Here is a 22,513-nt window from a genome sequence, read left to right as displayed (position 1 = left end):
TCCATACTGCTATTGCATCACGCACGTCTACCCAGCAATCGTTATTTCCGTTATTTTTTTGGACCAAGATAATGGATAGCGAGTCGCATGAATCATTTCATTAAAGTAGCAGTATTCCTCATATTCAGCTGTTAAACACTGGGACTCCCTCTCCGCTCTAGAACAGTGACTGCTGAAAATGCCACAACAGGAAATCAATACACCCCATTTTAAACATCACACAAGTCCTCTGCAAAATGCAAACTGTTGGCACAACTGGAAAACACACTCAAGTCCAGCCAGTAGAGAATTGTATGCCATACCACCCATTTAGTACAGGGTTTTGGCTGACATCTAGGCAACCCCTTTTAAAATGGATGTGTTTGGTACTTTTTTTTTTTTTGCAATGACATCATCTCTGCACAGTGGCTAAGCCACTGCTATATTCACACACACACACACACGCACACACACGCACACGCACGCACACGCACACACACACACAAACACACACACGCACACACACACACACACACACGCACACACACACACACACACGCACACACACACACACACGCACGAGAACTGTGTGGCCAGGAGCTTCTATTCTGAATCAAACTGTTGTTGGTGGTGGTGGTGGGTAGGATTCTTGGACCTTTCTATTAATAAAGTGAGCTATGTAGGGTTTCACAGTTCTGGTGGGTGTGAAATGTTTTAACCCCAAGAGGACACAGACAGTGTGCATTGTGCGTCACACTTCTTTCCATCTCCGCTGTACCTGTAAACCCCTCCCATTAGCAGATATGAGAACCAAACCGCCAAAACAGTTTTGACCTTTTTTTTTCTCTCTCTTCCCCGACACCCCTTAATGCTGCAAATACATTCAATATTTTCACACGCGCTTGAAATTGCAACGCTTTGCAGCGAGAGAAGAGGACAAGATAAAAAAAAAGCGGTGGAAAAACAAATGGGTTGCTAGTGGAAACAGGAAACAATCTGTAGGTGTGATGTGAAACTCATGTACATACAGTGCAGATCATATAGTGCATGCACAGTAACGGAATCCTACACACATACTGTCCTCTGTAGAACATGGCCATGTCATTGAAATATACAGTGCCTTATGTACAGTAAGTAATGGAACAGTGAGGCATTTTCTTCTTTTTTTGGCTCTATACACTGAAAGTTTGGATTTGAAATCAAACAATATGTTAGTCTCCCTATTTCAAGGCCCCAAAAGTAATGGGACAATTGGCTTGATGGGTTTCTGGTTAGTCGGGTGTGTTCCGTTACGTCATTTGTGCAGGCACAAGAGAGCTGTCAATGTCTAGTCTTGATTCTAGGCTTTGTGTTAGCATTTAGAGTCTGCTATTGGTGTCTGTCAACATGAGGACCAAAGAGGTGTCGATGAAAGTCAAGGAAGCCATTATTAGGCTGAAAAATCCTCCCAAAAAACGATCAGAAACATAACCAAAACCGTGGGCTTGCCAAAATCAACCGTTTGGAAAAAAAAAACATTCTAGGTGGAGGTAGGCGTGAGTGTGTCAGAGACTACATACATGCACGCACGCATGCACACACAGACACAGACACAGAATACGTTACCAGCCGAACTACAGAGGCTTCACTGCAAGGTGCAAACCACTAGTTATCCTCAAAAAGGATGGTCAGGTTACAGTTTGCTAAAAAAGTACCTCCAAAGCCTGGAGAGGTCTGGAAAAAGGACTTGTGGACAGGTAAGATGAATATTGTGTACCAGAGTGATTGCAAGAGGAAAGTCTGGAGAAAAAACAATCTGTCCAAGATTTACAGCATACCACCTCATCTGTGAAACATGGTGGAGAGGTTGTTATGATTTGGGCATGTATAGCTGCCACTAGAACTAGCTAAGTTGTCTTAATAGATAACTGCTGACGGCAGCATCAGAATATATTCTGAAGTGTACAAAAACACCTTATCTGCTCGAGTACAAGCAAATGGCTCCTGCGTTCCATCATGCAGTAAGACAATGGCCCAAAACATACTGCCATAGCAAAGAGGGAGGTTTTTTCTGGGCCAAAAAGTGGAACGTTCTTGACTGGCCAAGTCAGTTGAACGTGCATTTGATTTCCTGATGATAAGATTTCAGGCAAAAAGACTGACAAACCATGTCTGAAGATGGCTCCATTACAAGCCTGGCAGAGCATCACCAGAGAAGAACCAGCGTCTGGGTGCAGTCAATGAGTTGCAGACTTCAGGCAGTTATTGCATGCAAAGGATTGTCGAACCAAATACTAAACAGGAGTGTTTCATTTGGACATTATATGAATCTGTCCCATTACTTTTGGTGCCCTGAAATAGAGGGACTACTAATGGTTTCACCATTTCTGAATGGTGAAAGCAATATGTAAAAAAAAAAAAAAATACCCTTAAATAAAAGCTGGCAATCTCTACGTTAACCTCATCGTAATTGTTTGATTTCAAACACAAACTGTTGGAGTATAGAGCAGAAAGAAATTGAAAACATGCTTCACTGTCCCATTATTTCCACAGGGCACTTTATACCTGTTCTCTCTACATTGTGTCATTGTATGCAAGTCATTGAAATAATTCACTGTATGTCAGACTCTCGCCTGTACGTGTACTTGAGGTATATATTAGTTCTTGAGGTACATGTTAGTCCTTGAAGTATATGTTAGTCCCCTCTGTGGTGAGTCAGTCATAGACACAACAGTGTGTCTATGTAAGAGCCTTTCTAGTATACTGTGTATCTATGCTCTCTATGAGAACCTCTGGCAGATCAGACTGAGACACACAGACAGAGGAGCCGTAGCTAGCTACCCCAGGCACACACAGACCGACGCAGACACAGACACAGACAGACAGACAGATAGACACACACACACACACACACACACACACACACACACACACAGACAGACAGACAGACAGACAGACAGACAGACAGACAGACAGACAGACAGACAGACACAGACAGACAGACAGACAGACAGACAGACAGACAGACAGACAGACAGACACAGACAGACAGACAGACACAGACAGACAGACAGACAGACAGACAGACAGACAGACAGACAGTCTGTCTGTCTGGCGAGACATGCTGTGTCTGAAACACACACACAATATTTCACGTACAAACATGGAGCTGTTTAAATAGAATACAACTGAACTGCAATTATATCTTAGTTTTAAGTTTATGTTTAAACTTAAAAAAATGAGCAAATGTAAAAGTGCTTATAATGACATTCACTAATGGACCACAGCATAATAGTCTTCTAGATAATTTCCTTTTAGACTCAAGTGAAAGGAGATCTGACTGAAAAGAATAATCCTCAGTATAAATACTATTCATCTTCAGAGATCAAGCCACCAACCTCCAAACATGTCACCGAAAAATGATCGATGGCTACACCTCAAGTAAGAGAGCCTGCCAAAAAAGGGTTTGCCATTTCACAAGAACCCGAAAACAATAACAGTAAATGTCGGCATGGCTTAGGAAGCCAAGAAGAGAGCGGGACAGGAGTAAAATATTGCCCCGGTGCCTCTATCTGATGCAGTCCTATTTCTGTCCTCTGCTGTAATTATCGGAGGCTATCTGCAGCTCAGGGAAATCAAAGCGGGGCCTAGGGGTTGTCAGTGACGGGCAGCAGGGCAGGGCAAGAGAGGGGAGGAGAAGGGAGGGGAGGGGAGGGGAGGGGAGGGGAGAGGAGAGGAGGGAAGAGGAGAGGTGGAGAGGAGAGAGGCAGGACAAATGATGTCATTCGGGAATGACACACGCTGTCACTTAAGATTCAAGGGAAAGAGGGCAGGGCCCCGGCCAGGACATGGGTCACATGACCCAGGCTGACAGAGGGGACAGATGATAGAAAGACGAACGGACGAGATCGGTTCAAGGCCAGGGTGGGCTTTACCCCCCCCCCCCCCCCATCCACCACCACCACCCCTCCACCAAGATGAGACAGAGCTATGGGCCGTAACAGCAGTCCATCCAACCGTCCTTCCGTCTGGCTGTTGAAAAATCACACGCGGTAGTGAATGGCAGAGAAGGCTGGGGTTGAAAACGCTGTGAACCTGCAAGGATGTCATAAACTACAGTCCAGTGGATGTGGGTTTATGATTCACAGCTTGATGAAGGGGGGGGGGCCTGTAAAAGAGAGAGAGAGAGAGAGAGAGACGGGGTGGGTGGGGAGGAGGACAGAATGCACTTTGATTTCATGGATCTGTAGCTAATTTGTTTGACAGATGATCAAACCAGTGCAAAGGGGATAGGGAGTGGCTATACAGGGAGATGACCTTTGATAGATCCATCCTTCTACTTCATTTGACTTCTAGAAAAGAGTGAAACAGAAAACACAACAAGTTTGAGAGTTAACAAGTTCACACTCAAGTTGCCACTCAGCTAAGAAGGCAGATTGTGGTTAATAAGACTGTCTTTCAACGTGACAAGTTATATAGGTTAGATGTTCTACATAAATGCATTTACATAAAAAAATATGGACACTAGACAATAGGTCTACAGAGAAACCATGACCACAGTTCCACTGTATTTCTATAAAGATTGCAACACGTTAAACCTGGTCTTCATTGAAACACTCCACTCCATTACTATAGTACTTGTATGGATAAGCCTGTTTTTACAAGCAGAGAGAGGAGGTCAGCTAGCTTCCTCTTTCGGCGTTTTCTTTCCTTACCCACACGAGCAGAAACGGTTCCTTTTAGGCTTCGACAGTGCGTGCCAAAGTGGAAGTGAGTTTATATCACGTTCTAATTTTAAAAACTCCCTGACTCAGCCCTTCTGTATTGTTACAGGACGGGGTTAACCACCTGTTTGCAATTATGACCTCTGATGTAGAAATACAGATAGTAACTCCACTTTTGGCTGGGACTCGGCGAATTCGAGGAAAATGTGGGCAAGGAGAGGATTGTGTAATGTTTTTAATGGCCATGCTCCAATGTGGGCAAAGCGTGTGTGTGTGTGTGTGTGTGTGTGTGTGTGTGTGTGTGTGTGTGTGTGTGTGTGTGTGCCCGCGCATGTGCTGTGTGTGTTACCCAAAGCTGTAGGGAATATTACACACCAGCAGGTGTCCCTGTGAACCCGGTGGCGGACATATTCAACCCTAAAAAAATGCTCGAATGTCTTATGTCATTTAGATTCTAAGAGACTCAGCCAGCTCTTGCAAAACCAACATTCCACCCTCTGTTGTTAATTTCTGGCAGCTGGTTCGGGGTTGTCAATGAAAGCAGACATTTCGCCAGAGTAAAGGGGAAAAAGAGGAGAAATTCTGCAAAAGCTCCAACCTTTACGAGAAGGGGGGGGGGGGGGGGGGGGGGGGAAGGGAACATTCATTTCCAAGAACTAAAAGAAGAATATGTCAGGCGGTTGGCTAGGGAGGAGTGCATTAAGAATCTGGCACAGAAGTTGGCAAGCCACCCTGGATGAAAGGACACCTCTCCCCTAGACTTGTGCTCCAGGAAGGCCCTGTCAAAACCGCTGACCCAGAATCCCCAGCGAATCGACAGCGATATATCACGGGGGAACAAATAAGCTTGTGGAACCGCGCTGATTTACATCAGGCGTGCCATGGCCTACCGCCGCTACGCGGGGTTCATTAATCTCTCCCAAACGATACATGGCTGTGGTTCCCACTCATTTCCCCCTGCACATGGAACAGCGGTGCGAGGGGCCAAAATACATCAGGCCAAGAACGCCGTGCTTTAGTAGTATTCATCTGGATTCCTATTAGAACATCAACCCCTTCAGATGAGAGGACGTGAACCATCCATACTAGCCCGCTGGACAATCAAAGGCTGGGGTTGAGACTAAGGCCTTTGCTGTAGATGGACAGCTGGTCCTCTGTGGCTCAGTTGGCAGAGCATGGCGCTAACAACGCTTAGGTTGCAGGTTCGATTCCTGCTGGGACCATATTTACTGAAAAATATATGCACTCACTGCAATGTAAGTCGCTTTGGATAAAAGCGTCAGCTAAATGGCATATATATATATATAGCTGCAATCAATCATCAAGAAACTACTACAATGACAAAGAAGGGAAACCATCAGACGGGGTGGAGGCCACCACTGCAAGAAGAGGGTGACCGGTTTAAACCCAGGTCTCCCGCGTGGAGGACAAGCACCATAGCCCCACGAAGCTAAAGGCTAGGCATTAGCTTGGGGAGCAAACGCGTGTCTTCAAGGCTTGTAGGCAAGGGTATTGATGACAGGAGAGTGGTTCCAAACCATCTCTGCTACACAAGGGATCAGAGATGCCTTTAGACAGACTTGGTGAGTTTGGTTGGTGGTTCACTAACAGCCTATCTCTAGTCTCCTGATTTGTTTGTACTAATTGCAATAGTAAGTATATAAATGCATGACTACACACGTTACATAAATTACAAGCAGTAAAATTCAGCAGATGATACAGAAAGACAGCAGATTTACTAAACATATTCTCAGTTAAGCAACCATGGAGTAATTAGAATCCTTCCGAATTATCTGTAACTCAATTGGAGATCGAGGATGTTGTGGTCCTGCATGTCAACACAAATCTACATCTAACAACAGAGAGATGAAGAAGAACCACAGTAACAGACAGACGCAATATCATAATCATCATATTTTCATCATAACTTATTTTTCTCACACACATACACACACACATTATATATATGGGATATATATATATATATATATATTTCCCATCTAAGCATTGGAATATCGAAGCCTTAGAACAATAGCTCTGTCTTTACAGTCTTTTCATGTTAACTTAACTTTTATGACGACTTCAATAGAAGACATGAAACAGCTCTCAGAAGAGTAACTACACTACAAAGAGTTGGACTTTTTAGATGCAGAGAAAAGCAGTGTGATCCCAGTGGAGGCTCAGTCAAGGTAGTTCTGAGGAGTTTTCACCAAAAACCTTTTTTCATTTGAAAAAGGTCTGCAGAGAACAGATAAATCCACATTGACTCTGTTTGGCAAGATCAAAAGAAAAAGACATAGTTTTCCAAAACAATTATGATTATTTGATAAACTGTCAATTCTGTGTGTGTGTGTGTGACAATCAATGTTTTGTCAGGATTACGGCTTATATGCACATACCCGCAGTTGTTGTAAGTATTTAATGTGACAATATCTTAATATGAATACATCACAACAGTAATAAGACAAAGTGTGATGTGAGCATGGTTTTGGCCTCCAATATCAACATGCAAAAAGTTACCGAAAAAACGTTCTGACTGACATTGCTCTAGTTCAGACTAGTCTTAGTTTATGAACAAGACAGTAGATTTCCACACTTCCTTTAACTGCATACACCCCACCCTACTGCCTATATACACCCTACTGCCTATATACACCCCACCCTACTGCCTATATACACCTTACTGCCTATATACACCCTACCCTATTGCCTATATACACCTTACTGCCTATATACACCCCACCCTACTGCCTATATACACCCTACCCTACTGTCTATATACACCTTATTGCCTATATACACCCTACTGCCTATATACACCCTACCCTACTGCCTATATACACCTTACTGCCTATATACACCCCACCCTACTGCCTATATACACCCCACCCTACAGCCTATGTACACCCTACTGCCTATATACACCCTACCCTACTGTCTATATACACCCTACCCTACTGCCTATATACACCCCACCCTACTGCCTATATACACCCCACCCTACTGCCTATATACACCCTACAGCCTATATACACCCTACCCTATTGCCTATATACACCCCACCCTACTGCCTATATACACCCTACCCTACTGCCCATATACACCCCACCCTACTGCCTATATACACCCCACCCTACTGCCTATATACACCCTACTGCCTATATAAACTCCACCCTACTGCCTATATACACCCTACCCTACTACCTATATACACCCTACCCTACTGCCTATATACACCCTACCCTACTGCCTATATACACCTTACTGCCTATATACACCCCACCCTACTGCCTATATACACCCTACAGCCTATATACACCCTACCCTATTGCCTATATACACCCCACCCTACTGCCTATATACACCCTACCCTACTGCCCATATACACCCCACCCTACTGCCTATATACACCCCACCCTACTGCCTATATACACCCTGCTGCCTATATAAACTCCACCCTACTGCCTATATACACCCTACCCTACTACCTATATACACCCTACTGCCTATATACATCCTACTGCCTATATACACCCCACCCTACTGCCTATATACACCTTACTGCCTATATACACCCCACCCTACTGCCTATATACACCCCACCCTACTGCCTATATACACCCTACTGCCTATATAAACTCCACCCTACTGCCCATATACACCCTACCCTATTGCCTATATACACCCCACCCTACTGCCTATATACACCCTACAGCCTATATACACCCCACCCTACTGCCTATATACACCCCACCCTACTGCCTATATAAACTCCACCCTACTGCCTATATACACCCCACCCTACTGCCTATATACACCCTACTGCCTATATAAACTCCACCCTACTGCCCATATACACCCTACCCTATTGCCTATATACACCCCACCCTACTGCCTATATACACCCTACAGCCTATATACACCCCACCCTACTGCCTATATACACCCTACCCTACTACCTATATACCCTACCCTACTACCTATATACCCACCCTACCCATCCTACTATACTGCCTATATACACCCTACCCTACTGCCTATAGACACCCTACCCTATTGCCTATATACACCCCACCCTACTGCCCATATACACCCTACCCTATTGCCTATATACACCCTACAGCCTATATACACCCTACCCTATTGCCTATATACACCCCACCCTACTGCCCATATACACCCTACCCTATTGCCTATATACACCCTATTGCCTATATACACCCTACAGCCTATATACACCCCACCCTACTGCCTATATACACCCTACCCTACTGCCTATATACCCTACCCTACTACCTATATACACCCTACAGTGTTTCTCTGTTAAACATAATGAACACATTTCTCTCTTGTGTCTCTTATTATTGGAATTTTAAGCAACCAAGATAGGAGAGGAAGTGTGAAGCAAGCTTTTTTCTGAAGCGTGATTCTGTTTAAATGATTTCCAGATTGCATCCTCATGGGGCCGGGGAGGACTGGCCCAGCTCACACCTGCTACTGCCACCTATTGACCACCTACTGCCACTGCACCACTGGGAATGACATATTCGCAGAGGACTTATTTTACACAATGAACTCAACAATGAACATCAATATTAGAATTGCATATAAAACAGGCACAAGCACACCCACTAATTCTTAGGGCATAATTAACAGTAAATTACAGTCAATTCATAAATACTTACTTACTTAACCCATTACAGCAAAATAAATCAAATTTGAGTTAAACAAGCTTCATGGAAACAGCTTGTTGGGGGGACATCTAATTTGACCAAAAGCCTTTAGCACGAATTAAACATGCATGCAAGTGTCAGAAGATCTGTGTATAAATTATAAATAACAGGGATCTGGCGCTCTGAGGAATGGCCTAAAATGACTCCAGCGTGTCTCTCTTAAGCAGGACCATTTGCACGGATAGAATTTCTCACAGTAAAACTCCAGCTCCAAAAGGCACAGAGACACATTTCTCCAATGAATCCACAAATCCATTTCTAAGTCGAGGGGGCTTTGAAGTCCTTTCCATGGCTTTGAAATGAAAGCGAGCCCGACTGGGCCCTCTGACTCGCCTTGGAATCTGTCTATTAGTGAACTCTCTACATTCCAACAGAGGAGAGGATGAACACTTCCTTGAAGTCAACTTTGTGAATATTGTATAGACAGGGAATTCAGTTGTCATGCTTTCACACGACTGTATTAGTTAGAACAGCATATTCTCTACCACTCCTCAGAATCAATGAGTCTTGAACTGACATGCATGTACACATCACAGTGCCTGTCACATCGTATAGCCTAAACATGGTAGCATAAGTCACACTATTAGTATTGTATATGGGAATATGGGAATATGCATGACACTAGGATCAAGCCAGACTATGGTCCTCCTCAGATTCATCTTTTGGCTTGTCACTCACAAATTCCTTCTACTTTGCTGTTCTTCCGACTCTTGTGTGCGTGACACCATGGCCATTCAGGGATTCAGGATACAAGGAAACATTTCTTCACCCTAATAGCAATAGACACCGATTCCTCCACCATTTCCAGTTGTCTTGTCCTATTTTCCGTCCGTAGGCTTATTCAGAAAGCAGCAGTTTTTCTAAAAAAGCAGCAGAGTTTCTGCTAACACTCTGCATTATTCACGGTTTTCCCAGAAACCCACGTTCCCCCCCCCCCCGGAGGACGACCATGCCTTCCCTTCCATTCTCATTTCCATATTTGTCCTTTAGGACTATAGCTGCTTCAGCACGGCGAAAAAAGAAGCCTGCATTAGGTTTAAAACCTCACTCTGAGAATATCAATTTGGGCCGGTGGATGGGAGCCCTGCAGCCACCAGAGAGACCAATTGAACATGGAGGGGCCTGGTGGGGAGAGAGCCGAGGACGAGGCTGAGTGTCGAGGCCGCCGCTGGACGGTTCATATGGAGTGGAGGTGAGAATCAATGGGAATGAAGGACAGCATTTATGGAGTCAAATGAGGTGAGGCAGTACGTTTGAATTAGCGGTCGATGTACATGTGAAAACTAACAACCAGCCGAAACCCCTTGCTGCCAGCAGCTACATAAAAACTTATCTTAGCTGGAGGCAGAGATGAGACAATATCAGCGAAGCATTTAACACATTGTTCAAGGCATTGGCAAGGCAAATGCTTACTAGATCCAATAAATGGGCCTAATTGACCAAACGAACTACAGTAACACAGAACACAATTTTATATGAATCATGCATCGTCACGGTCAACGTGTATATATTTCTTGTTAACATTTGGCCCATCATGAAAAGACGTGTGTGTGTGTGTGTGTACAGAATGTATATAAACTACGTGGATGGGCATGGTGGTACTCACGGGCGTCCACGTCTCCTTGCAGCTGGAGGATCTGAGGGACTGGCATGGTGAGGACCACGGCGTCAAACAATTCGGGCGCCCCGCCCGTCCGGCACACCTCCCAGCCCGTGCCCTTCTGGTAGATGTGAGTGACGTGGTGGTCAAAGAACACCTCTGCTCCTGCTTGGGTGCGGGAGGGGCAGAGTTGGCAATGTTGCAGTGGGAGAGAAGGACGGATGGAGGAAAGAGAGAGACGGGGGAGGAAAAGATTCAGAGAGGACGTCAACACAGAGAGAAGAGGTTTGATTGTGTGTCACTGGGAGGTGATTTTCAACTGGAGGGGTTAATGACACATGCGGCCTGTAGATGGTTACACATGCTCTCTGCAAAAGAAGACAGAGCCTAGGGGTTGATTTGGAATTCAGCAATAAAACAGGTTGTTGCTTCACCGAATTCAGGTCCCAAAATGACGCATAGCAAAGAGGAACCAGAGGGAGAGACGATAAATTAGAGCAGGGCTGGCCGCACAGGGCCGCAGTCCTGCTGCTTTTGACTTCTTTGTGGCATTTAATTGATTCATTGATTCATCCTCACTGATTCCCCAGAGAGAGCACACACCTGGTTTCCTAAGTCTAAATCAGTCTGATTAAAAAGGCAAGAAATAGAAATCAGAAGACAGTGCGGAGCTCAAGTGTTGGTGGAGATGTGCAACCCTGAATTCAAGTATCACTAATCTGTCTCTCTAGAGATTGTTGACGGAGGAAAGGAGCATTGTAGTGGTCCAGGAAAAGGTCAATATAATCCCCCTTTGCAACCTCTGGCACTTTTTTTACTTGGGGTGAACATAAGAGATATTTTTTGGACTGTTTGCACCACTGGTTTTGTTTCTTTACAACTCAAAACAATATCCTCCCAGGATATCTAGTTGGACTAGTCTTCCATCATAGCATCAATGTGGGCTTACTATCATACACACCCCTCAACAAAGATTGGTCTTATTTCTCTCCTCTCCCTCTAGGATATGGAATCCCTCCCCCTCCCTCTAACTGGATATGGAATACAAATAAATGAGCGCTGGATGAGTTGGAGTTTCTTGCAACATGTCTCTATAATTGAAAAACAAAAGAAAAACATCTGTGGAATACTCCACAGACAACAATGTACAGTAAGTAAATCACTCCCCTGTCCTGCCAGCATTTATTGTTCTCAAAAAGAACTAAAACTCTACACTTGCGCTGGAAATGTACTAGTGGGAGGGGGAGACTTGTCCCCTGCTAGTGTAATGCATTGCTAAATGAATGCAGCTGTATCACAAAGTGGTTTAGCGAGGAGGGAAACACAACTGATTCTCTATCTTTGACTTCAAGTAAAACATTGGTGTCACTTTTTAAGGTACCCCCTAAAGGCTTGCAGAGTTTGTAATGGGTCTTTCCTAAGTAGTTCACACTATCAACATAAGTATCTATACGCTATAAGCTTAGAATAAACAGTGTTTAAACTAGTTTTAAACCCCTCAACAACCCTTTATGAATACAAAGTGTTACTTAAACATTTACCGAATGAGAAACAGTTGGCTACTATTTGACAGACGTGAACATGTGGGGCATGTTGAAGGGGAGAAGGTTGGGCTACCTGACTGTTTTAGGTAGTGTTTGACGATGGAGGACACTCCTGTAGGGGTGACATAGTGTTTATGTCCCTCCTCTGTCATCATCATGCCTTCTACTGAGGACTGCAGTGGTCTCAGTACACCGTGCACCAACAGCTCATCATAAAAACTGCAACAACAATAAAAAAAATACAATAATGACCGATGAGAACCATCTTGGTACCCACTGGGACCTGATAGGTAACAGATGTATAACAGATACCTATAAAGGAATGCATGATGCCTCCATACAACAATCTGTAGTATGTCAGTATATGTATAGAAACAAAACATAATGGCAATAACCTTTGCATTATGGTCAGTGCAGTGCTGTGAGTAGGCCCACTGTGACGTGGCTTGAACAATCGATAAACCATCATCAACAACAGAATTGTGTAGTGGGTAACATTTCCCCACAAAACATTGATTTGATGAGTGATATACTGTACTTCTGATGTATTTGGGCGTAGTAGGGAGTGGCAGTAATGTATTGTGCACCGAGGTCAGCTATACACAAGGCATCACCTGGACTTCTACTGGTGGACATCCTTCCCCCTGCAACACAGAGATGATATCTTTACTGGCATGGATAGAAGAAGAGTCAAAAGGGATTCCATGATGATGATGATGATGATGATGACATTGAAATCACTGTACGGATCAGTGTTGCAACTACTGCAGATACTAAAAGCTAGACCCTACTTTGATTCAATTCACTATTGTACATATGAGAGTGCTTGGATCTGAGAAAGACATATTATGAGGCACAGTGAGAAAATGAGGCTTATAATAGAAGTTTACTGAGCTTATGTGAGTGCTGGCATGTAAATCTCTCATTCAAGTGTTTTGCTATCCATTGATATACAGGTTTGTATCCCCTGTGGACATACACAGGTCACCGGGACAGTCGTAGGTCAAATAGCATAAGGTTGATACTGTTTGTCATGATTCATGAATAAAAGTATTCATTCGTGTGTGTTTCCCACCTGTGAGATTGTCTACCCCACCCTGATTGGCTTCACCTGTTCCTCATCATCCTTCCCTGTGTATTTAGTGTGTTCACCTGTCTCTATGCCAGTTCGTCTTTGTATCTTTGTGTCATACGTCCCAGCATTTCCTAGTTATAAGTATTCCTGGTTTTTGATCTCTAAGTGTGTTTTTGACTTTGCCTTTTTGCCTTCCCCTTTTCGTTTTATCTGCCTGCCTTTTTTAACTGCCTACCCCCTTCCTGGATTATCTGCCTACCCATTGACTGCCTACCTGTGTACCGAACTTTTCTGAAAGTAAAGACAATTCTATTGGATTTAAGTTTTTGTCTCCGAGTCGTGCATCTGAGTCCTTTGCCTGCCATTAAACAGCAGCATTAAATGAAAATTTATGTCAAAGTTGGCCCATGCTGATCTTCCATTTGTCTGTAGGGAGCTACGCCCACAGGCATCATTATATCATAATTCTGTGGCTAAACCATTTCAGAGTAGATAATGTATTACAGCCGGTCGTTACATTACACGTTTAAGCATTAAATCGCAACTGGATCTGATCACGTATACTGTACATCCAGCTGTGCAACATCACCTGATATCACATCCAGCTAGCCCCATTTGTGCACACATTGGTAGGCACAGGGGATGCTGTGATGCCGCTAAACGACGACTCACAACGCAGATTTTAAGACATTTATATGAATAAAATCGCCTCGCATTATGGTCTGCCCCATTAGTTTTTTTGATAGGGGTACAGTTCACTGGAAAGAATGACCTTGTCCCAAGCATTTCATTTTTTATTATTTTTTACCGGTGGCAATCTTTCGGGAATGCTGACTTAATTCGGGAAATGCCTGAAACAAGGTAATTATTTCCAGTTTACTGTTTACTGTTACTTTACCCCTATGTAAAAACAAAAGGAGCAGACGAGGCGATTTTACTCGTAATGTCTTCAAATCTGAGATGGATTCGTCGTTTTGCAGTCTGCGACCTTTGAACCACACATCCCCCGGTACATACCCACGTACGACTAGACGTCAACAACATCCACATGTAAAAAGTAGTACGTCTAGGCACACACTGGGGCTAACTCACAGGCAATGATGCACTACATAGTACAACATAGTACGATGCATTGGATAGACCCAACGTGACAACCGAATTTGTGGACAGAATCATTGTGTCACTTTTGGAGTTTTATAACTTACCTGCATCCCTGCGATTTATCCCACACTGCAATTTTAACTTTAGGCATCTCTCTTCGCAACAGGCAAGCACATAAACTGCCTGTCAAGCCTGCACCTACGATAAGAACCCGCGACATTGTCGCCAAAAAATAAACTAAAAAATAAACTATCGGTGGAAATGACACAATTTGTTTTGGTTTTGCAGCACCGGTTTTTACTTGCTTGTTTGCTTATGTCTTTAACCTCCTCCAGAATTATGAAATACAGTTGGAATGTTGGCCGACCAAAATGTTCACTGCGTTGAGTTCCTATAATGACAGTGCTAAGGTCCATATATTGAAACATAAAAGTTGATCCTCTCCTCGCCGAAACTGCTATGTTTAAGACATAGACTATATTGACCAGCTAATAACATTTCACCTGGTTGATACTGTTTTCTTATTTGGTAGAAATAAAAGGATGAATGATTTATTAATAGACCTGAGATCTTGAGTGAAGGCTTTAATTACAAAGCATAGGAAAACAAATTAGTGGTATTGCATTATTATAACAATTCACTGATATTTAAAGGTAGAAAGTCGAATAGACTTTGACATTTAAAGTCATTTGTTTGATCGCTCCCTATATGAATAGTTCATAACAGGGCGTGCAAACACATCATAGGCCACCAAGTGATTGTTACTTTGATTGAGGTCATCTCCAAACGGATTCATTTCAGTCTTTTTCCTTTTTGTTGGTTCGCCTTTGATCCATATTTTCCCTTTGTGTTTGATACAAGTGTGACAACGTCGAAAAGGCACCAGTGTTTTTAACCAATCGGCAACAGTACCCGCGGGGGGTGCCTCTGACGTTGTATCACGCTGGAACTCCTGTGACTTGTTCCTCTTTCGTCGGCCAACCAAGAAGCCAGTCAAAGAAAGTACAGGAGTTGTCCGGGTGAGTGTAACACATTTGTAACAACTAGTGCATACACATATATATATGTATATATATCATGAATAACATTTTGGGGGATTTTTTCCTAGTTCATATCAGCGTATTATTGGTAACAAGGAGAGACATGAGATGTTTCAAAGAGCCATTGGATCTGCATTGAAGTTGAAAGTACAGACTGTTTTGAATGTGAATGTAAACAACACAGCAGCGTAGTTAGTTGTAGTTCGTTATTTAATTAAGTTAATGTAGTTAATTATTTAATTTGCAGACATGTGGCCTATGACGGGGATATTCATACCTTTATTAATATTGGTTTTTATTCGGTTCAAGGTGAAGACCTGGGATTACAATTGTTGAGGTGCTTTTTTTGATTGAAATGCAAGTGAAGGCTTCTCGGTTTACTTTAATTCATGTGAGCAAGAGCGTACAGTCAGATGAAAATATTGATTTAACGTCAAGGACCTTAGGCTAGACCTGTCTGTCTCTCAGATCTTAGAAATTAATAAAAATAAACTTGGGAAATTGTCGAGTCAACCTTTGCTTTTGGATCGGGTGTGTTGATATTTGCACTCCCTCATCCAACTCCCTAATCCAATCAGAATGTTGTTTAGTCTTTAATCTTTTTGTTTATTTCATAGTTATTCAATGTCAAATTTATAACAGCTTCCAACAATGATTGTTTACTGTCTTCTCTGAAAAAAGCAAAGGCATTGTAGTCCGTTTCTATACGTCTAACTTCTTGAATGACCTCACGCAACTTTATCAATAGTTCAATGTCCATTCAAAGTCTTTACTCAAAAACATCATGTATTGCACCGGTCTAGTTACTTGTCCCTGGGATTGATTGTGTTGATCAACTGGGCTAACTCTAAACTCTCTGACATATCTAAAGTAAATACAACCTAAAGATATACATCAGACGAGGCATCACCTCAAATACTAAACAGGAGAGAGACCCATCCTGGAATCAGCAAATAGAGAAAGCAGTGTCATTAAGCAATGTATATTATAATAAGTACTACCGATGTATGTCTTTTACTGTGATACATTATTGAGAGATTCAGTCAGTGTATTCTATACTTGCTGAGTGATGCTCGTATAGGTGTGTTGCTGCAGAGGCATTGACACAAAATGGAGAAAGAGAGTCTATTCTAAAAAGGTTGGATTTGTTGATAATTAGAGGATGATAATTATATTTCTGCTGTTTTTCAGAGTGAAGATGATGTTGGTACTGCTGTGCGTGGCCTTTCTTGCCACTGGGGTGGTCCAATGTCAGAGATCACCACTCGGGGACGAGAAAAGACTGGACCCAGAGGTCAACATGAACATCGTGAGTAGGACAGTCAATTACATATTCTAACAGAATGAAGAACAGATGCTCTCAAAGACAGAATGGTCAGACACTGACAAATTGCAATCATCTTTAATTGTAGGTACAATCTATTAACTTTTTTTGGTTTGGTCTGTCCTGTAACCATTTATTTACCAGGCAGGTACATACTTTAATGGTGCCAGCAAGTATAGTTCAACAATAAGAACCACTGATTAAGACCTCGTTCATAGAGTTCATTCTCATATCAGTTGAATTAGGCAATCACCAGTGTCAACATTAGTAAATAATATACATGGGAGGTTCCTCACATGAGGTCTTCTGTCGCCCACGTTACCCTTTGTCCCCTATAAACTGTGTCCCACGAGTCATTGGAGGAAGAGTAATAAGCATGTGAGGGTTGGTCAAGGCCACTTTAAGTGAAGTCATGCTGTCATGATATTAACTTTCACAGAGATATGATGAGTTAAAATATCATAAAAGTGAGTTAGTGTGTATGTTTCTGATGGTAGAGGCCACGTCAAGGCGTTCGGCAACATCCTGTTGTCCCAATAATGATAGTTGAATAACTATCTAATAAGAAGGAATCGCCATGATCTCATCAAAGTTTGCTGTATGCATTGAATGGTTTTTTTTTGGCATTCAATGATTGTTTCTTGGGATAAGTATACAATGAAATGGTAAATGAGTTAGTTTAGTGATATCGGTATCGTTTGTTTTCTTGAAAGCGATACGGGCACAGGGCTTGTTGAAATGTTGGCTTTTTATCAACATTTGGTCAGAAAAGATAAGATATGTGTTTTCCTATCAGCGTTATGCCTATGGACACAGTATACAGTAAGATCCTGGATGTAGCCTAATGTTATGGTGTTACTATATCAGTAAGATAGGCCACAAGCACAATCTTTATTTGTGGGAGAACATTTTCAAAGTCATGGTTCTAATATGAATAGCCTCGGCCTATCTTACTGATACAGTAACACCATAGCATTAGGCTACATCCAGGATCTTACTGTATACTGTATCTTTGTTTAGCATGAATGCTATTGTAAACAACACGTTCTCAATCTCAATGATAGAAAGAAGCTGTCAGTAGTTATGGTTATGATGTGAGAAAAAATGTCATCTCATATCTTTCCCACTTCTGCCTGCTAGCAAATACTCTCAATATCTCATACCACACTGACTGCAGTCATATGACATACTTGTTCCTACACACAGCCATCTCCTTGTGTTGAACCAGACACCCAAATAAGCCAGAGCAGAAGCCCCTCCCCCCCCATTCCCAAATCCACCCCACATCCTCCACCCCCTGAGCTTCAGAGCCTCTCCTCTCCTAAGAGTGTGTGTGTTGAGCCAATGCTGGGTTTATCCTGAAGTGGCCCTGAGTAGAGTTAGACTGTGGCTGTGCAGACTGGCAGCCCAGAGGGAGAGTGTGTGTGTGTGTGTGTGTGTGTGTGTGTGTGTGTGTGTGTGTGTGTGTGTATGGGGGGGGGGTATTCAATTATACATGGCTAGATTGCATGGCAGGCCTGGAACCAACAGGCTCACTCTCTCTGTCTTTGAAGTTCCAGATGAATGTATTCAGTCATATGTCATATCTGGGAGGGGGTGGTAAAGTAGGAATGCAATAGGGAAGAATGGGTTTTAATAGTGACACGGCAAGCTGGCAAGCTAGTCAGTAGAGGCAACAGTAATATTATATTCTGCTTTGATTTTATTGTTCCGATATTATTCTTAGTCATGTAAAACAGGTGCTCACAGTCTTCTAAATGTAGTCAATATATGATCCCAAAATGTACATACACAATGGTAAATGCAAGTGTTTTTTTTAATTTATTTTTTTTGTTCCAAATGTCGTACCCTGGCGCAATGGTAAATGTTTCACTGCCATTGGTTCACTGCCATTAGAGGCCAGAGCAAAAAGCATCATCTGCCTTAATGTGTCAGAATCCTTAATGTGTCAGAATGTGTCAGAATCTCTAATCGAATGTGTCAAATTTGACTACTCTCTCATCCCGTGAGTGTTTGTTTGTTTTGCGTGTGACAGAGTGAGATCATCAGACGTTGGGGCTACCCTGCCGAGGAGCATGACGTGGTCACAGAGGACGGATACATCCTCAGTGTCAACAGAATCCCTCATGGCCTGAACAACAAGGAAGGTGTGTACTGTATATGAAAGGGTTAACGGTTGTTGCTTGACCGTAGCAGAGGTAAGTATGGACGCTGTGTTGGTCAGTAGCCTTCCCCTGCATGCATCTTTTAAACACAGAGAAAGAGGAGTCTGCAGTGTTGTGGTCAATGGAAAAGACAGACCCTGAGCCCTGTAATCAGACCCACTCTAGCTTGGAATCCAATAACACACACACACACACACACACACACACACACACACACACACACACACACAATCACGCATGTGCGCATACACACACACACACACACACACACACACACACACACACACAAAGGACAAAGACTAACATCTGAAGTGGTGCTTTCCCATCCCTCTCTGTTTGCCCACATTGTCCAACATTAGTGCTGACTCAGGATCAGAAAAGAGAAGTGATGTTCAGTATTAGTCACTGAGGAGAGCGGAGGAGGCCTCTGTTTATATCCGATGTTTAGTGGACGCGCTGACCAGCCCACGCCCGACCTTTGTTCGGAAATGCCTTTTAGCGTGTCATCATAAGCAAACATTTCACGTGAGGCTTCATTGGTTCTCTGTGTGTTTCATTATTCCTTTCACTGTAATTGTGGTCCACTTCATCCCAGTGAAGTTGCTATTCTCTCGGTATTCACCTATCAGATTAGCTTTTACTGATAATCCATCTGTACTCCTGAGTGGAATCCAATGTAGTTCACGTTAATTATTAATCAAAGACACATCTATAAGACTCTTATTACAATGTAATTTAGGTACAGTGGTTTTGTAGCAGTATGTTTGGAATGGTGGAAATGAGTGGGAAAAAAAAGAGTTCAGCTATAATATGATTAGGACTCTGTTTTTCTGAAGACATTATGTACACTTTTAAGTTCCCTTGTAAAGGGGAAGTTATTGTGTTCCAAGTTTAGACTAAATGGCGTGAACCGACTGCTCGTCTCTGGTTCCTACAAATCAGTATTCCGTTTCCGCCTCCTTTGTACCTTGTTATATTTCATTCATGAGCAAAGTGATTGCTAAACCTCTCACTAATCTCATTGGGGAAAACAAATACACAGTGTCTCATGTAATTCTGAAGGATAACTCATTTTATCGACACAGATCTCTCTGTAGGTGAATCTGAGTGCCTTCCAGTAACTCCGGCCTTGCCCGTTTTTGTTTTCCTTCCTCCCTTGTATTTCTTCCAAAACATGAATTAATAAATGGCTGCTGTGCACTTCAGTTGAACCTCTCTCAGATGGTTTTGAATGTAAATTGAATTGACTAAATGTACTTAATATTGACAATTTTTTTTACTTTCAATTGACATTGGTCTGTCTTTAGAAATGCGTCATCAAGTAGGCAGGAGGGTCGGCTTTAAAGATGTCTCCCCGATACGCCGGAGCTGGAGCTGAGGGGTAGGCGAGGGAGATGAAATCTCGATAACATATTCGGATATCTGATGAATAAGTAAGGAGCCATCGTGCTGTTTGGATCTCTCTGGAAGCCTGGTGCTCAGTATCATGTGGCTGAGCTGCGCAGTGTCAGATAGGAGGTACTGAGCGATCTGATTGGCTGAAGATGCATCTCTTCCTGCTGTCCCACTTCCTCTGGTCACACGGGACAGCGGCTGGAGAGCTCAAAGGAACACAGCAGAAACTTCAAGTATTTCAGCCCCAAATGGGTTTGGTTACGAAATCCAGATTGAAGAGCTAATGTTTGAAATCTTTGATCCTTGCTTGTTGCTTGGAGATACTGTATTTTTGTACATATAGCACTGTTGTGGATTGTTGGTTATGGAATTTCATAACTGAGAATTTATGTTGAAATGATTGGCATGACCCTTTGCATTTCACCTCAGGAAAATACCCCTCCAATATAACATATTGGATACATTAAAGAGAGAATGCTGTATTCATTCATATTTGCCTACAGTCCTGTAGCTCTCTGTGAGTGATAGCGTATATTGATTGATTATTTTGATAGGTGTTTATTCTCACTAATTCATAAATAGATACACACCCAGATATCTACTGGTTAGGACTCCACTTCCCATCAGCACCGCTGCCCAGCATTGTGTAACATCTGTCCCCTGGGATCAACCAGGAGTTATGTAAAATCTCTCCAGCAGGCTGCCTATTGGATTAGCCTACACCCGGCAGGCTAAGGGGTAGAGGTGTAGGAGGGGTGGGGGTGTGTGTGTGTGTGTGGGGGGGGGGGGGGCAGGGGCAGGGTGGAATGGCTGGTATGAAGTTAAACAATCCTATCATCTGAAGGTCTGTTTGTGCTCCCAAATGGACCAGCTCACATCCTGTTTCTGACGGATCACAGCGATAAAGCGCCCAAAAAAGAAATGGAGAGAGAGCGCAGAGCACGAAGGAGAAAGCTTCTCTGCAGTAGGGGCATAGCTGAGGCGTGGGCGCCCTCTGGTGTTTATAGTGAACCCTCACATTGTTCAAGGTTGTGGAGAGTTTTGTTCCAGCCCCAGCCCCAGGCCCAGCACTAACGCACCTGATTAGATTAGATTAGATTCAATTCATTGTCTGCATTGTCACATTAGGCCCATATGCAGCCATCAAATACATCTAGTCTATCTTGTCTACTGGTCAATATTGCACATTCACATTGCACTCCCCATAACAAGTCAATATACAGTATACACTGGTCAAAATTCCACTGTGTGTGTGTGTGTGTGTGTGTGTGTGTGTGTGCGTGTGCGTGCGTGCGTGCGTGCGTGCGTGCGTGCACGTGCGCGCGTGTGTGTGTGTGTGTGTGTGGGATGAAGGAGTTCTTATATCTGTTGCATTTGCATTTCTGCAACCTGAAGCGACTCCCAGAGGGCATGATCTGGTACTCTTCGTGGAGGATGTGTGAGGGTCTGAGGCCATCTGGTTTGGTAGTCTGATGGTGCTCTTAATATATGATAACTGATAGGTCTCCTCCAGAGGTTGCCTATGATCTTTGAACAAACTCTCAATAGTCTGGATAATTTGGTTTTCAGCTGGACCGTGAGGGTGTTCTACCAGACGGTTGACCCATACTGTGTGATGCTAAGAGCAGGAAGTAGTCTCTGTTGGACCTTGTTGCAGATGAAGTCTGTGTGTAGCCTCCATGTCATAGCGCCATCTACTGGACATCTACTGTACATGTACCCCCAGGTGTTTGTATGATTACCTGCGTGATGCACTGGTCATGGATCATGACAGCAGGCTTGTAAGTGTCCTGTTGGGCACCAAATACCAGCTCCTCTGTTTTCTTGATTTTGAGGACGAGGGCGTTTTGGTCA

The 22,513-nt window shown here is 43.2% G+C and overlaps 2 protein-coding genes across 3 annotated transcripts in view; one reads left to right on the top strand and one right to left on the bottom strand.

Moving 5' to 3' along the window:
• Window positions 1-15,028, bottom strand: part of rnls (renalase, FAD-dependent amine oxidase) — a 32,818-nt gene extending 17,790 nt beyond the window's left edge. Inside the window, 5 exon segments of the mRNA XM_083687362.1 lie at window positions 11,022-11,180; window positions 12,633-12,778; window positions 13,098-13,203; window positions 14,840-14,843; window positions 14,845-15,028. Of these exon segments, the coding sequence (XP_083543488.1) occupies window positions 11,022-11,180; window positions 12,633-12,778; window positions 13,098-13,203; window positions 14,840-14,843; window positions 14,845-14,955 (526 nt within the window). The 5' untranslated portion in view covers window positions 14,956-15,028.
• A 689-nt stretch (window positions 15,029-15,717) lies between these two features.
• The window catches only part of lipf (lipase, gastric), a 37,605-nt gene continuing 30,809 nt past the window's right edge, over window positions 15,718-22,513 (top strand). Inside the window, exons 1-3 of one of the 2 annotated variants that reach the window (XR_014554668.1) lie at window positions 15,718-15,754; window positions 16,967-17,084; window positions 19,135-19,246. Coding sequence is in view for 1 of the 2 variants with exons in the window: in XM_083687360.1 (XP_083543486.1) it covers window positions 16,974-17,084; window positions 19,135-19,246 (223 nt within the window). In the remaining variant the exon portion in view is untranslated. The remainder of the gene's footprint in view (window positions 15,755-16,966; window positions 17,085-19,134; window positions 19,247-22,513) is intronic. The other variant, XM_083687360.1, reaches the window with a different exon arrangement.

The sequence above is a fragment of the Argentina silus genome, assembly GCF_951799395.1.
Source record: "Argentina silus genome assembly, chromosome: 16".
Classification (NCBI taxonomy): Eukaryota; Metazoa; Chordata; class Actinopteri; order Argentiniformes; family Argentinidae; genus Argentina; species Argentina silus.
This window is presented reverse-complemented; position numbering and strand designations above follow the sequence as displayed.